We start from the raw sequence: 17,761 nt of genomic DNA, 5'->3' as shown, positions 1-17,761 counted from the left end.
TGCAGTGCATGCCAAGACATTCATGGGCACCAGAGCCAACCTGGCGAGCTAATTAAATATATAAATGTATGTGTTTAAAACAGCCTTATAAGGAGCATTGGAAATCTGCAAGATGAGCGAATATCTTATAACTTCTTCCGCAGGTGCGAGGATAGCTACAAGCCATGGACTTTCTGTCCTGCTTCTTGTTTGTGGCTTTGTGAAGGGTGCTTTGCTTTAATCTAAAAGTGCTGACTTTTTCCAATATCACTTTCTCTTCTTAAAGCAAAGAGCAAATCGCCTGTAAAATCCACGGAGCGGACAGCAAAGTTGACCCTAACCTCCAACCACCACTCTGCACCCAATGTACTCTAAATCTCTACACAAGGAGCACCTTCTTCAGGAAGTACAAACAAAAATACTAAATAAAATAAAATAAAATAAATAAATAAATAAATAAATATTATAAAAAGAAGAGGATACCACATGTTTTCTTGATATATCTTATTTTCTTTGGCGTATCACTGATCTTTTATTTGAAGAGAACTGGTGTGATGTAATCAAACGTTTTGTAACAGCAAGACCTAGTTTCCTTTTCTTTCGGCAAGGAGAAGCCTCATCCTTGACTTCTCAGGGGTTGGCCTGCAAGTCATCAGTATTACAGAATTAACCATGGATGACATTTGGTTTCCTACGCTGAAAGAACCGTTCCAGCCTGGAAGCAAACAGAGGCCAAATAATGAAACAAAACATAGTGATTTAACATCGACCCAAATAAAACACCCCACAAATTTTATCAAAAAGCCTTTTTTTCTTTTTTTCTTTCTTTTTTTTTTTTTTTTTTTGCATGAGGAATAGAAAGGAGAAAAGAAATTCTACAAAGCAGCTAAGCAGACTAGAGGATGTTGTTTTTGGAAAACGAATGAGGATATTTTTCTTTCCAGTTGTTTGGGGTTTTTTTATTATTATTCTTTCGCCCATGTGGGGTTTTTTTTCTGTCTTTTTTTGTTTGTTTCTTGTTCAATGGTGGCAATTACTGACTTAGGCCAACCCCTGATGATTGCGTGGAGGTTTATATATATATACACTTTTTTTCTTTTTTTTTTGTGTGCGTTCTATATTTCAGTGTGTTTTCTCTAATTTTGCAACTACTGTATATGCAAAACTAACATAAATTCTGTAAATTGCTTACAGTCTGTGTGATATAACTTCAGAGTAGACATACTTTGGTCCTCATGCAAGCCAGTTTTTAATATTATCTATATGTCGTGCCACTAATAGACATCTTTATTTCCTTTTTTGACAAAACATCACTTTTTAGTTTGTAATTCAGTACTGTGTGGATTTTGTAATACATACCTTCACTTCCACTGGTTTGACCCCTTTCAGCCCTCTGTTTATTCTGTAAATGCACATTAAAATTTGTTATGGTCTCTAGACAATGAATTATTTTAGTTCTGTGTATGTTGTGTTGGAGTCAGATGCCGAAAGCTCTTTTAATTTGTGATGTTTATAGAGGATGAAGTGATTTGATCGCTAGAGACTGTAAAATGCAGGTTTGCAGTCAAATACTGCATGTAAAGGAACATTAGGAGGGGAAAACAGACAAAAAAGACAGAATATGGCTTAAAGGATGTTCTTTTCTTAAAGAGTGTTAGGAAAGTGAATTTATTACACTGATAAAATATATTTGCATCACAGCTCCTTCTACATGGCCAAAGAAGCTTCTTTGCTTTTTCTGGAAGTGGATTGTTATTACTCATTGATACTCTTAATTAAAATACTTTATGTCTGGGAACTGAATGTGAGAATTTTGCTGTTGAGTGAAGTAATACGCATTACATGAATTACATTCATTAATGCAGGAAGGAAAAATTGCTGCCATTTGCAGCTGCAATCAGGAAGGTTTTTTTCTTGTTCCCCTCCTTCCACTAATGCTGAACAATCCACACCCTTTCATTTATGAGTACAGACAATCATGTATACCACATGCTTATTACGATCTATTTACAGCAGCATTAAGTAGCTGCAGCGTGGTCAGCTGTGTGATTTCTTCTCGTTTTGTAAGTAATGTAGAAGGAAGTAAAAAAAGGTATGTTTAATATCTCACCAGCCCATGGCCTACAGGACTAATATTTTATTTCAAAGTACCCATAAGTCTGAAGTCTTGTCGCATTAATTTCAAAAGAGAAAGAACAAATAGTAGCATAGAATCAAAGGGTAACATACTAATGCTTTGGAAGAGGATAACGTATTTGTGCAAATCTTATTTCCCTTAACCATACATTCTGTACTATAAGCTTGACTGGGAATAGTCAGTCATTACTTGATTTTAGAAAAGTCTTAGCAGTAATAAAGATAGTAGAAGTTTGGTCTAATACAGACAAATCAGGAATAACTGTCAGGAGAAAAAGGGAAAAAGTTCTTTTATTTGAACATAAAATTAATGACCCATTAGGAATATTGTGTATTGAAAAGGTTTTGCTCCATAGTAATAACAATTTATCAGCCTACTGACAAAGAAAATAGAAACAGTCCCTTTTAAAGTCTTCTGAATCAAAACCAATATTATGAATCAAAGAGGAAGTAAATGAAAAAAGAGCCAGAGCTTTTGAAGTCTGACTTTCTGAACACGCCTATGGAACCAAACTTTCAGAGCTCTGGAAGAAAGGTTACATTTTCCCTGTGAAATAGATAATTATGACTGGGTGCTGTGAGAATCTCCCGTGTGGAGTTCAGAAACCTCAGTTTCCATTGGTCTTAACCAGAACCAAATGCTTAAGATCACACGTGTTCAATATGTTTACTGTATACGTATATCTTGTATGAATATTCTGTGTATGCACGTAGTCATATAGACAACCTACAGTGACATACGGCATTTTCCAGAAGCAATTTAACCTCACATTGTTAAAGTTGGCCTCTGATTACTATGTTAAACTGATACTGTGTTTTGCTTTATGCTGTTAGCTGCTTAGATATAAATCACTATGTACTAAGAAGTAAAATTAAAGAACCAGCTGAAATTAAAAGCAGAATTCTAGACCACTCGGACTAGTGTGATACAGCAACTCAGAAGACATTACCAAGGAAAGTGCCGTATTGTGATCTGCTATTGGTCTTCACCAGTGTCAGCAAAAAATGGACAAAAGAAATCTGTAGAACTTTTGAAAAGCCTTTGAATCTTGCATGAGATGGTAAGGGGATACAGTGGGTGTCCTCCTGTTCTCCTTCCCACCTTCCCAAGATAAGAAACCCAAATTCTTTCAGTGAGGCTGGTCCATCCCTTCTGGTTGCAGATCTAGAGCCTAGTTTTACAGTTTCTGCCAAGCTGTGTGAATGCAGCAGCAACATCTCCTAACAGGAGAAAGTATTGCATTTCTAAATTCTATGCTGTGTCTTAACAGCCGTTCTTCAAATCAAAAATCTGACTGAAGCTCCAAGAAAATCTCAAAAATGAAATTAAGCTACAGTAGCCCCTCTTTTTCCTAAGAATTTAGTTATGAATAATATTTGATATAGGAATGGAACTACTGCCACTTTCTGTCCTGGCCCAGTTCTAGTTTGGATTTAACAGTAATAGAGAAAAAACTGGCCTAATTATATCCTTAAAAACTCTATTGAGTTATGTATCTAAAAGGGCAACTTACATCTGGCAGAGGTAAAAATCTCTCAAAGCCCAATGGCCTTAACCTTGCTACAAAAATAGTCTAGTTTGGAGGTGGTCATTTACAAGACCTGTGCTTCTCACGTGGTGTCCCCAAGGTCTTATTGCATATGTGACTTTCTTCAGATTGTTCCAACAGTTTTTGGTTTTAGTAGAAGTGTAAACACAGGTGAGTATGAAACACTTTTGTATTTGAAGGTATATGCCATCTAAATGCAGCTCACACACTTTGACATGTTATGTCTTGTGAAGCTAAAAGAATTATATTCCAACTCCATTAAATGTCAATGACAGCTTTTGTATGACATGAGAAAAAAGATCTGTAGCACTTTTGTACTACTATCAAGGATTAGTACTACTACAGAGCCTGTCCCATAAATTCTCCTTCTTTTCAGTGGTTACCAATATTCTTTTAATCTCTAGAACTTCATGCATGCAAGTTGCTGCATAACATGTTTGAATTTTCCTTTCTTAATTGCCTTTTGTAGATTCTTCAAATAAATTTATGGAGCAAGAGGGGTGCTCAGACCATAGATTTAAAAAAGCTTGACAGACTAATTTAAGATTGACTCTTCCTCAGAACTCCTGTTAAGAAAGGTACTAGAAAATTTGAATGGTAAACATTGAATCTGTCATGAATTATTGTTATTTCTTTTTTTTATTCTCAATATTACAGCACTACCTGAAGGCAAAGATCAGAATAGGTATAAACATATGAGGCATCACAGCAAAAGCAACAGGACTGCTTGGAGATTCATACCTATGCACGTAGTTCAGTGCTGCTGTGATTTAGAATCAGAACACAGCCAAAACCCAGTTGTTCTCACATGAATTCTTTAAAGTATTTTTGCTTCATTCAAATAAAATGAGGAAAAAGTGGCCACTGCAAAAATCTGAATGCTTGTATATATTTTTCAGTGTTAAACATTTAACTTCTAATGATATCTACAGTGAAGTCACCATTTAAATTGCCATTAAAAGAAAAAAAAATTGCGCTGCTGCCAATCTTTAACTCTTTCCTCAAAAAAAAGGAAGAGAAAACAATTCAAAGCTTTGTTATTTGCAGGATGGGGGAACATTTGTCCATGACATTACTATTGGTAAATGTCAAATGTTATTTACAGAGCTAAAAGCATTAAGAACCAAGAATGGGATCAACATACTTTGCAATATAAATTTTTAAAGGTTAATCTTCCATGATTAGCTTAGCTAAACAATACTAAGCACAAAGTAAATTGTTTAATGCACGTCACCATAAATGGCTTCAGTCTTTTGTTCTGAACTTCCTAAATATTGATTTATTTGACTTCACAGTCATAAGGTTTGCACATACATTCACATAGTTGAAAGATTATACATAGTTTTCTTAATGCTCTTCATCTAAGCAATACAGGAAGACAATAGCAAAGAAGAAAGTTAAATTTGTCTGTCATAATGAATCACAATCAATTGGCAAAGTTACTTGCAAAGAGAGAAAAGTGTGCTTTCTTGAGAGTCAAGCATAATTGCAATCTTATTTCATTTTCTCCTTTTTGTGCTACTCCTTTTTTACCAACTCTTCAATCTGAAAAACAAGACAATACTGTGTTTCTTACTACTCACATCTTACAAGGTGACAAAGGACAAAACAATGTCATCTTTGTTATGAAAGAAGCTGGGGAAAAAAAAAGAATATTTTCATTTAACAACAATCCTAACATTTACAGTGTCCTGTCACTGCAAAATATCTCTGCTCATAAGTTTATGGGGAACGAGCGACAGATAAAGTGTTTTGTGTTTCAGCTTGACTTCCCAGCTCTAACATTGTTCTCAGTTAATTGTCATCCTACAGCTGAGGGTAGGACTCTTCTGTAAGTTTCACAAATATGGAAATTTTCCCTGTAACTACCAGTGACAGATCGGTTTGAGTTTTTAAATGATAAATACTTGCAACTCAGAATATTTTTCCATACAGTTATAAATGTTACAAGGAATGGAAACTATTAAAGCCATAAACCAGTCTGGAAGAATATCACAAACTAGTAATCTCTCAAAAGTTTCAAAATATGACAAACACTTTAATCTAAAGAAAGCTTTTCATGGTATTTTCTTTTAAAGTTTTATTGTAACCCGCTCTTATCCGTATGGCTATAAATACTCTGGATTTGAATTCCAACTATATCGTGCTGACAGTACAGAGGGCCTTCAGATGGGAGCAAATGAAATTTTCATTTATTGAAATGCTCCTTTACATTGACATTATAGCAAGAAAGAGGTCTTATATGTGTATGGGCCTATTTACAGTGACAGCTCATAAGGAAGCCAAAATGTACATAATAGACTATTAATTTCTTTCCTCTTTTTATATACCATGAACTTGAAAAACAAAAGATAAGGTTGGGTTTCACAACTAGCTGCTTAAAATAAATTATTTCATTCAAATCTTTGAAGGAGCAGTCTCAGACTTTCCTTATTAAAAAGACTTGTATAACTATGACCTTTTAAATTATATGGGGTTTAGATTTTTAAGCAGAGGTATATATATTATATATAAAATCACTGTGGAAATGGGGCTAAGCACTGACAAAAAAGACATGGAAAAGCGGATCCTAGCTGTTTCACCTACTAATTGGATTCCTGTGTAAGAAACAGAAAACAGAAGGCATGATTCTTTCTGTTTCCCTACAACGGCCGACAATGAAGGATCTTTACAGGGACTACCAAACCAAATCACTGCTGTAAAAAATGATGTTGATATAGTTCAACTCTGCAATAAGGTGAAACACTGAATGAAATTAAATGCAATTTCTCTAGCAAAATGCAAATATTTTTCTTCCAAAATTACGACTCTTTCAACTGATCTGAAAGAAAGTCTTGTAATTAGGTCTTTGAACAGGGGAAGGTTTTGTCTACCTCTTGCAGCTGCACAATGGCAACCCCAAAGAGACTGTCAGCTGCCTCCCCCTAACATCACTGCCCTACACTTGATTATCGGTGACGAGGGCACTCAGAAGATTATTATATATTACACAACAATAATTTTCTATACTTCAAAAAGGGAGTTTTCTGACTATTTTTAGTTTGATAGCAGAAAAATCTTATTACATCACTTAGCTAATTTTCTTTTTAAAAGTAAGTTCATGCTTACATAATTTCATAAGTATTATAGATTGTTGTTTTTTTCAAAAAAACATAGTTCTTAGCACTCAACAGAAAAGGCTTAAAAAGTGACCCAATTGCATTCTAAAGCTGTTTATGTGTCAAGAGCTACTTGCATCAATGGAAAAAAAAAACAAAACAACAACAACAAAAAAAACCCAACCCAAACCTCCTGGCCTGGAGTTCATTCTAATCAGTTATGCAAAATGCTGGGGAAAGGAGGTGGCCAGGAGAAAACTGTTGGAGTGATTCTGGTAATGGTGATCTAATCTTTGTCTTTAACCTTTCCAGTTTACTTCTTGGACCCAGCAAAGGAATAAATTCTGAAAGTACTTATTATGCACGCGCAGCAGCAGAAAAACCATATGCAAATATGCAATAGTGCTGACAATCCTGTGCAAAGCACAGGACCTACTGAGTTTACACAGCAGCACTGTGCACACAGGCAGGGTATCTGGCATTGCCTGGATTCTAGAAATGCTGAATACCTGGTATCTACTTGAGATCTCCTCACACATCACAGAAGGAGCTGCTAGATATAGGCTGCTCCCACCTCTGGATGGGATTTGGAACTAGTTGTTCCTTTTCTAAGGCCATAGGATAAATAAAATATAGAATACTGAAAAATAAAGAATATCAAACAGAATTCCTGAGGAGTCTCCCTCAATTTCTGTGTTTGTGATTGACACTTCTGATATGGAAGTTCGAGAAAACTGCTCTTATCAGCAATAACCTCCACAGATGGACTTGGAGAATACTGTTTCACCTGAAGTTTCCAGCCCACCTTTATTGCTTTAACTGTTCAAAGGTATGCCAACATTTAAATAGAATATAAGCAAATAAAGAGAAGCAAAAGTGGCACAATGTGCCAAAATCCTCACTCAGAACAATACAAAACATAAATTATCAAGTATATCTAATACTAAACCAAACTCTTTTAATGGAGACATTAAAGAGTCACTGATTTACCATCATGAACCTTAAGGACACATCTGGGAATTTATGCTCTATTATTCATTTGTTACAAAAGTAACCTTAGAGCTGCTTGCAATTTGGTAAATTAAATGCTAGTTAGTATGGTTAACTGTAAAGTTAAACAATATATGTATCTAAGACATTTGTCATGGAGATGTACACAGAATGCACAGAATTATAGAGACAGACCTGCTAATGGTAGCACAGTTCTTATTCTCAGCAGATGGATGAAGCAGATGGATGACTTGTGTTTTCTTCACACTTTTCCTACTGATCAGTAGTTGCCAGCAGTAATATCAATGTCTACCCTGGAAATATATACATGCAGTGATTTTTTTTTTATTTTTTTTATTAGCCACTTTTCCTTCTTCATCAGACTAGGCTTTTGGTAGTCCTTAGAAATATACAGCACATAAAAAACCACAGGCAGTTGTATAGAAGCATATGGCCCTTTAAGTATTTTCACTGGACAAATTAAATTAGTCTAAACATTTCCTCAGGAAAAGAAAGACCTCATGTTATTTTGTAAGATGAGTTTGTTATATACATTCCATATTTGAGACAGTGTTCAGAAAGATTTGGCATCACATATGCCATAATAGAGGCATTCCCATTGCAAAATTCTAAAATATCCTATTTGTCCTCATTTTATTGTGGATTTCTATATTTTGTTCTGTATTCTGTTTCAGCAATTTAAGCGACTAAGCCATACAACATTGCTGAAGTGGATGAGAAGCACTTGCACAATCTGTTTCACCAGGTCAGCTTTGAGGGCTCTGACTTCCTAGCTTTAGGGTGGTAACAAACAGATGGAGTGGCAGAAATGCTTTAAAACCATCAAGGCTATCTCTGGTCATCCACCCCTACACCCCCCACCCCCAAAAAAAACCCCAACAAACCCAACCATCTGGGGGGGATTTCAAAGGAATGTCATTCAGGAAGCTGGAACAAGATCTGCTGATGAACCAGCATACAAAGCACGTACTGTAGGTGAAGCTATGCCGATGGAAGTACTCAACACTGGGGAGGCAGGATGAATATGCCAGCAACTCCTTTGCTCTGTCCGGGTTCCATCTACGGTAGAAGGCTCTTCCAGTGACACTTATATTAGCATGGGTGTAGATACCAGAATGGGCAGTGAGATAGAGACCTACCTCAAAATGGAGTTGTGATAGCTGAAGGCACTGTATCCTAAGAAGTAACCATATGAGTACTTAAGAAAGACAGCAAAATTCCAAGTGAAACTGGACACTTGTAAAGATAATAATAAAATCTACAGATCCAATAGAAGAGGTTTTTTAAAAGGCTTGTGTGGGTGTGCAGCCAGCAGAACTAGGGAAGTGATCGTCCCTCTCTATGCGGCGCTGGTGAGGCTGCACTTTGAATACTGTATTCAGTTTTGGGCCCCTCACTACAAGAAAGACGCTGAGGTGCTAGAGTGTGTCCAGAGGGCAACGAAGCTGGTGAAGGGTCTAGAGCACAAGTCTTATGAGGAGCGGCTGAGGGAACTGCCTGGAGAAAAGGAGGCTGAGGGGAGACCTTATTGCTCTCTACAACTACCTGACAGGAAGTAGGAGCCAGGTGGGGGTTGGTCTCTTCTCCCAAGTAACAGTTGATAGGACAAGAGGAAACGGCCTCAAGTTGTGCCAGAGGAGGTTTAGATTGGATATTAGAAAGAATTTACTCACTGAAAGGGTTGTCAAGCATTGGAACAGGCTGCCCAGGGACATGGTTGAGTGACCATCCCTGGAGGTATTTAAAAGACATGTAGATGTGGTGCTTAGGGACAAGGTTTAGTGGTGGACTTGGCGTGTTAGGTTTATGGTTGGACTTGATGATCTTAAAGGTCTTTTCCAAACTAAATGATTCTATTATGCTATTAATATAAATCTTCATGTTTCAGGATTGAAGGTGACAAACTTCTACTGATGGTGAGGAATAAGTTTGGGCATATTATTCCATGAGATTTCTTTTGCTTATCTCTGAGAAGCATATAGATATGGCTACTACTGAACACTAAATACTGAACTAGGTGGACACCATTACGTGCTGCAGAGATGAACAGTGCAGAGATTTCAGAGATTTTTTCTGACTGGGAACATGGATAGAACCATGACCACAGCTAAGACTGTAAAGCTGTAGCATTGCCTTTTAAACTTTCCCACCAATAAAGTCTCATTTCAAGATTTTCAAGTTTTTTACTGAAAACTTGTACACCCCAAGAGGTATCTTTTGAAGAGAACTGTGAAAACCAACAATTTTTTCATAGTCTTCTCTGCAGTACTTTTCAAGCTCCAGAAGGAAGACTTTGGTGGTTTATGAACTTAAACTAATTAAAACCAATTCTTAGTGGGAAGAAAAGTAGATGTGGTTATTTCAGTATATCACAAGTAGAGCATTAGTGCTAGCACTTTAATGCAGTCTAACTGAGACTTCTGATTTTTAAATTCATAAGATGTTGTAAAGAAGTTGGTGATTGATAGTATTATTTTGTTCTGGTTGGAAGTACAAGCAAATAATTGTCACATGCCAAGAAAATTCAGCCAAAGTCATTGGGCTACCCTGCTAAGTAGACTGTACCCTATCCAGGAGAAACATACCTTGTATTGACTTTTAAACTGATTTCTATCCTCACTAGACAGCATATATTTTAGCAGAAATAAGCAGTCTAGCCTTAATCCTAATGCAGTTACAATGATCTCACCACTGATTCACTTGAGCAAGAAAGAACAGGCCATGTATGAAAATGGACAAATGCAGAAATTAATACATAAAGATTAAACACAGGTAGATTGGCAGAAAAGTTATCATTGCTACCAGCTCATGTCTTTCTTGCAGGATGTACCATGGAAGCACGTTTTTGCCTTTTTGTCCAAGTTGCTAATCCTTTTCCTCCCCTGCCCCCTTCATTTTCTGTTTTACTGTCATGCATCTATTGTAAAGGAATGTATAAATATGATGTGCTCAATTATTAATCATGTATCATTCAAGCCTGGCAAGCAGCTTCAGAATTAAAGGTGCAGAAAAGACTTAGAATTAAATCCCTCTTCAGGAGTTTTACCTAAAAATAGCTGGTTCCTGTATCAGCCACATCCTGTTGACTTTTATCACTGAAGTACCAGGCTGGAATTCTAAATATTCACAAACTATAAGACATACTCACTTTTTAAAAAAAAATAGTTGAATGAGTGAAGCTAACCCAGCCAAAACTCATGTGCTTTCCTCTGCTGTGTTGGTGCAAAGAACCTACTGTCTGTTGAAACTGCATGTAAAGTCATGCAGTAATAGGATTTGTCTGCCTGGATTACAGAGGACTGACATTAAGAAGAAAAGAAAGCAAAGCTTTAAATCACAGTCTGCTTTTGGGTGGTGAGCTTGAAGAGGCCTGATTAGAATTTACTAAAACACTCTTTCTGCATTGTAAAAGATCAGAATATTTAAAACGTCACCAACATAGCATCCACTAAAACTAAGAACAAACAAGCTCCATTTACTTCTGAAAATACAGGTCAATTCAGAGAGAGGGAGGAAAGGAGAAGTGGGAGAACTGTAATTGCTGCTGCTAATAGTAAGGGCAAAGTATGACAGTGCGCTCCTAGGGTGTATTTTTTTCCTAATATCTCTTCCTTAAAGAGCATCTTCTTATTACAAAAGGAGATATTGCTTCCTTTTCTCTCAGACTGGGTGTAAATGACAAGGTTTTGGTAGTTTGGGGGCTGCAGCGGTGGCTTCCATGGAAAGTGGTCAAGGACTGCCCTGTGCTGGACACAGCCAATTCCAGCTGGCTCTGCAACAGATCCACTGCTGGCCAAAGCTAAACATCAGCCATGTGTATATTGCCTTTGAGAAAACATATTTAAGAAAGGTCAGACAACACTGGGGAGAAAAAGGAGGAGGGAACAAAAGAATAAGAAACAACAAAGGGAACACCAAGGTCAGAGGAGAAGGAGGTGCGCCATGGAAGAACAGGTAATTCACTGAAAGGACTGCAGCCCCTGGAGTGTCCACACCAGAGCAGAGGAAAAAAGGGAGGAGGAGGAGGAGAAGGAAACCACTGTGTATTGACTGTAGCTCCCTCCCAACAACAACCTTGCATAGTGTTTTGCCTTGCTGAAGGGACTGAGCGTAATTTGAATTGAAGCTGAGCATGGAAAAAAGGGAAGAAAAGGTGTTTTCCCTAAGTGTATGTATGTTTGGTTTATTGCTCTTTTCAACACACAAACAAGTAATTACACATTTATTTTGTCAAGAAATTAATTTAGCCAAAATCAAGTCTGTTTTGCCCACAATGGTAATTGCTAAGTGATATTCCCATCTCCTTTTTGATCCAAAATGTTTCTCATTCCTGTTCTTCCTCTTCTTACCCTGTCCCATTGAGGAGGAGAAGTCAGAGAGTGGCTGAGTGGGAGTTTGGTTGCCAGCTGGGACCAACCCATCACAGCTCTCCTTGTTGTTCTGCAAAAAGAGGAGTGAAAAAAAGAGAAAAAAAAATTGACAGTCTTCTCGCATATTCTCAGTTGCAGAATGCATGGGATAACGTGTGCTTGACTTTTGTTTAATTTCAACAAAACCTTTTTGGTTGTATCTAAGTTTTTTGGTAAATGTTCTTGAGTGCAGGGTTGGACTTTAGAGGCAAGAGACTTGAAGTCATGTGTGAGACGCTTCCTAAACTATGTCTTGCTGCCTGGTTCATTCCAGGTTAGAGCAAAGCCCAAAATGTTGGTATTGTTTAAGCAGTCCAGGAATTTGCATTCAAGTGCAATCTCAGATTGATCTCATCCCCATCCCATCAGCAACAAAACAGGCAACCTCCTCCTTTGTCAGTGTAGGAGTTTTGGACCACTTGGCTCTAAGCCTCACAAATAGAAGGTCTCTCAGGTTTTGGCTTCCTGTTTCCTTACATTCAATTATAACAACTTTGGCGGGGGGGGGTGGGGGGTGGGGGGGGTGGGGGGTGTCTCTTTGTCCTGTTACAATGTATCTTTAAAATTTCTCAAGAGAGTTGTTGGTGTTAAAATGTAGAAGGTTAAAAAGCGAAAGGTATCTAATAGAGTTTGGTCAACAAACTGGTGATCTATGAAATGCAGCTTTCATAAGCAACAATCACAGAAGGAAACTAACAAAGTTCATCCAGAAATCATTGCCACATACTTGGTTGACTGCCTCAAAGGAGCCAGTGTTTCCCTGATCACTGCCTGTCACTGACTGCTCATAAGGATGATGGTTCTTTTTAATTTCATTCTCTGAGTTACTTTCCTTCAGGGTGATTTGTTGTTGGGTCCTCTGAATGTTTATTTATTCATGCATTTATTTTTCAGTGCAGTTCTTTATGTCTCTTGTGGGGAGGAAGGAAAGAAAAGGGAAGAAGCTTTGATGTGCCTCTTGACTAGAAATATTTGTCCCCAGATGGAAATGAGTAAGGCTGTTTAGCATGTGGAAATGGGGTGAGAAGACAGACAGTGTCAAATCAGAGAGAGAAATTAAGGCTATTTTTCCTTAGAACACTGCTTTTTAAAAATAAGAGAGTAGCCACACTAAAACTGCCTAGAAACCTCACAAGGACTAAGATTTGAAGAGCAGGGAGCTCCAGAGCCAGCCGGAGGCTGGAGCTTTTTATTGACAAGGGAATCTTGTCAATATAAAACAATCCCTTCATTAGTCCTTTTGAGAAAAGGAAAGATGTGAGAAAAAGAAAAAGATATTTCAAGTCTTTCAAATAATACAGTGACTAAATTAAATAGTTACTAAACCCTCAAAATATCACTAGCCAAGAAAGAGTATTTGGAAGAAATAGGGAACAGGTTACATTTAGAATTTAGTCTTGAAAACACAAATTCTCAGGTCTTTGAATGACTATAAACCAAATTTTTCCTCGGTTAGGCAAGAAACTTCAACAATGATAAGGGAGAATTTTTTAGCTGGTAGGAGGTTTTTCAGTGTCAAATTCTCCTCTTAGAATCTGTTTTCAAGCTGATTTTGTAGTGACAAATGGCAGGCATCATGAATTGCCTCCTATACTGCTATAACATGAGGTTCAACTTTTCTTCAGAGTCATTCTGAGCAGTGATAATGATGGTGTTAAATAGCATGGGGGAAATCACTAAAACGGCCTCATATGGGCAAGGATGAAAAAGTATAAAAGGAAGGAGTTCAGGGTGTGTAAAATGGGGGAAAAAAGATCGTCAGCTCTGTGGTGAAGGGAAAAAAAACAGAAGATAAGGAAAATTTTCATAATAAACCTATTATCAATGGCTTGGAACAGAAGAAAAATGAAACCCAAAACATTCCAGTTTATCTGATGAGAAAGTTGATTAGCTCAATGGTCAACTGCCTCCATACTTAACCCAGTTCTATGGCATTAGTTAAACTATATACCACACAAAGGAAGACAGAGATAAAAAGAAAGCACTCTTCATCACTTGCTCAATTCTACATGGTAAAAGGAACAGAAATTATCACATAAAATTGTACATACTACCAATAAAATCAACATAAGTATACTGATCTGGCTAAATCTCTGTGAACATGTCACATTTGTCTCTAGTTATTTTGGTGTGTGCTAAATTTGCAATCATGCCATGCAATTAATTGTACTTTAAGTTTACCCACATACTAGAAAACTTTAACACTTTCTAAACATATTTTCATCTCATTAGAAAATATATCTCTGTATGATTTCTGTATACTGAACTATAAAGTCACTTCTTGCTTTTCCTTGCGAAAAAGAAAAAACTGAGAGGAGGTATGACAGAGGACAATATAACTGAGCAGCATAAAGTAAGATGGACTGAAATTGTTCACTCTCTTTTCTAGTGCAGGAAACAGGAGGTGTCCAATCAAGCCAGTATGAACATATTTCAAGACAAAGATTAGGTGCAAAAGACCTTGCCAAAACTCATGTGGAACCTAGAAGTTCATATAGGTTCATTGGGAGACTAAAAAGGTTTATGGAAGAGAAATTCATTGTGGGTTACAAATGTATGTAACTACATAGAGTCAGGAGATGTCTAAAGTGGAAATAGATGGATGTTGAAATTCGCATTAGGCAGAAGTATTGTATTATAACCTTGTCCTGCTCTTCCTTTTCCCAAGCCGTTCACTTCTGGATGCTGTTGGATGCAGTACACAACTCGGTCTTTGGCTTGAGCCACTGCAGGTGTTAAATTTGTATAAAGTTCTCTAACTGCTGTCACCCACTGATGTCTCCAAGTGAAACTGTAAATGAGTCTTTAAAGGTATTTGGCTCTATTCATATAGTCTAAATAACTACTTCAGGAATTCTTAAGACTTTTTTAATAACCTGCATAATTTCCTTCTGTTCCTACCGGTTTCATAAAGGAGATCGATCTGTCTATCCATCTCTCTCTCTCTCTCTCATTTTTTATATATTATACAAAACCTCTATAGTGACCACATTTCGTTCTGCCTGTCTCTTCTGACAAAGTTTTCCACCCCTGTTATTCCTACCACTCTCAGCTTCTCTGAGATTCTGTTCTATATGCACTGCGTTTTACAGTTGTGCTGAAATCACGTTCTGTTCTGCTTTTTTTATTCTACCTGAAAACTGAAAATTTGCAATACTTTTCCTGTCAAGTATCAGCTTTCATTTGTGAACAGCTTTTCTTGAATTCAAATTCTCTTTTTAATCCTGTCCCCTGCATTACTTAGAATCAGTTTTAGATAGGTAAACTGAGAAGAGAAACTTGCCAGTCTCTACAAAGATAACAAGAAGTAGAGAAATATTTTAAAGATTTGCTCAGCCCTGGAAAATTCTACAGGTAAAGTTTTTTTAAATAAAATAAAATAAGTTTTGTCTCCATTTTAAGATAAAAGTTTTATCTCCATTGTTTTGTCTCCCAACAGTGAGCATTCTGCTGCACTTTACTTGTTTAGAGGATATATCTTTGGCCAACACTTAATCTCTCGCTAGTCATATACATCAAGCTGGCTGTTCTGGCAAGATTTTGGTATGGAACAGATTCTAGAAAATGTTTCATGTGCATACAAGATGAACTGAGACTCTCCTCAGCAATGGAAATTCAGTTAAACTGGTCATGTAGACACAGTCATAATCTTCCATTTTTATGGACAGAGAAGAAATACTAATTCGTCCATTTAAAAACTTGCTTTGTATAACTGTGAAAATCTACCAATCTCTCAACTTAGTTTCTCACATGGAAAGTTTTCCTTTAGACAATATTTTCCATACACTTGATGAGATGAAGTAACACAAAGCTTTCAATTAAGTAAGATCATGAATTGTCTTTGGTTACTTTCCAGGGTGGTAAATTTGACTTCAGTGTCCAATTTGGTTATCTTTGCAGTTTGTCACTGGCCATATATAATGAGGCCAAAAAAAAGTTATTTTTCTTTATTTATTAATACTCTTTCCTATTAATAATAATGATTATTTACATTCATATAGTCCTTTCTCTTATGCAGTCCTAATATTCTTTATGAAGTATATATCACAGAATCACAGAATCACAGATTCACGGAGCGGTAGGGGTTGGAAGGGACCTCTGGAGATCATCTAGTCCAACGCCCCTGCTAGAGCAGCATCACCCAGAGCAGGTTGCACGGGATTGCGTCCAGGCCGGTTTTGAATGTCTCCAGAGAAGGAGACTCCACAACCTCTCTGAGCAGCCTGTTCCAGTGCTCGGTCACCCTCAGAGTAAACAAGTTTTTCCTTATTAGAATCACTTTATCCTGCACTGAATTTTATCCACACCTCAGCTGAAACATAACTATCAAGTCACATTCTGCCACACATTCAAAGAGGTTTAAAACAGAAGAGATCAACACATTAAGGTGAAAATGAATGAATAAGTTTTCAAATATATACAATCTGAGTAGATTAATCTAATTATTAGAATAATGGTCAGTATGCTACCTTTACTTTTACAAAGAGCACCAAGAAAAATTTATTAATTGATAATAGGCAGAAGATTTCATTTTATTTGACATTTTACTTTTATGGCTTACCATTTATTAAACAGATCATTGTTTAAGAGCAAACATTTACCACTCATTAATAAGATATCATACTTATTTCCTGCTTTAAAGTTAGAAAATTATTAGGGTTTTAAGATGCTTCCTTATGGTAACTTTGAAAATACTGACTCATTCTGGCAACAACAGTACAGCACCAGTTCCAAAATTAATCCAGTTTTCAAGATTCAGTGTTGGAGTGGCAGGCATGGTTTGTTTCCATCAGCATCTCCCTAATTCTAAGATCAGAATAAGTGGGTATTTGTTTAATACTAAATTAATACCTATAGCCCTGGGTCATACAGTGCCTACCTGTGTACCTGTATAAAGCTACACCATATTCACTGACAGCACTCAGTTGCATATATTATGGAAACTCGGAGTTGCTTACTAGCTTGCATACTTCTAACTTGTGAAGAATCCAAATCAGTTGTAATGCCAGCATACTGTTAATAAAAATCAATGAAGTTCACCACCTGAAAAAGCAGCTATAACAATTTGCTCTTCTATCTTAAAAATCACACAAGCTTTTACATAAAATAATCCTAAAATATTGGAGCATTTCTTAAAATTACTCAATATGTCAAACTCAAAAGAAGAGAAAAAATCTTACCTCAAAACCCATCATCCAGAAAAATTACAAGCCATGCAATTTATTTCTACTTTCTCCTTTGTGCAATACTATGGCTTAATAGCACCTATCCATTGACTAGTCTAAATTTATCTTTTATTTTTGTATCTATCTATGTGTACAGCTAGACTACAAATGGTTCAGTGAACAGAGTGTGTACTATATGGCAAAAGCTTTTCTAAGTCATTATTTACCTACACAATTTTGATAGCTCAAAGCCCTTTTTCTACACACTGTTCTTTTTCTTTTAGCACTCATTTACCAAATGTGACTGGAGAGTCTCTTTCATTAGAGGCTTTTAGAAGCAGATTAAACAAACAGTTATCAGAAAGTTTGTTGCACAATTCATCCTATATTCAAACAGAAGAATGAACTTGGTA

At 36.7% G+C, this 17,761-nt stretch overlaps 1 protein-coding gene across 5 annotated transcripts in view; it reads left to right on the top strand.

The window, feature by feature from the left end:
- VSTM2A (V-set and transmembrane domain containing 2A) overlaps positions 1-17,761 on the top strand; it is a 51,591-nt gene that overhangs the window by 24,661 nt on the left and 9,169 nt on the right. Inside the window, exon 5 of one of the 5 annotated variants that reach the window (XM_054816838.1) lies at positions 266-4,512. The exons of 2 other annotated variants lie outside the window; for them this stretch is intronic. In XM_054816838.1, the coding sequence (XP_054672813.1) occupies positions 266-354 (89 nt within the window). In that variant the 3' untranslated portion in view covers positions 355-4,512. 2 more of the 5 variants (XM_054816839.1, XM_054816840.1) reach the window with 2 other exon arrangements.

Source organism: Grus americana, chromosome 2, assembly GCF_028858705.1.
Source record: "Grus americana isolate bGruAme1 chromosome 2, bGruAme1.mat, whole genome shotgun sequence".
Taxonomy (NCBI): Eukaryota; Metazoa; Chordata; class Aves; order Gruiformes; family Gruidae; genus Grus; species Grus americana.
This window is presented reverse-complemented; position numbering and strand designations above follow the sequence as displayed.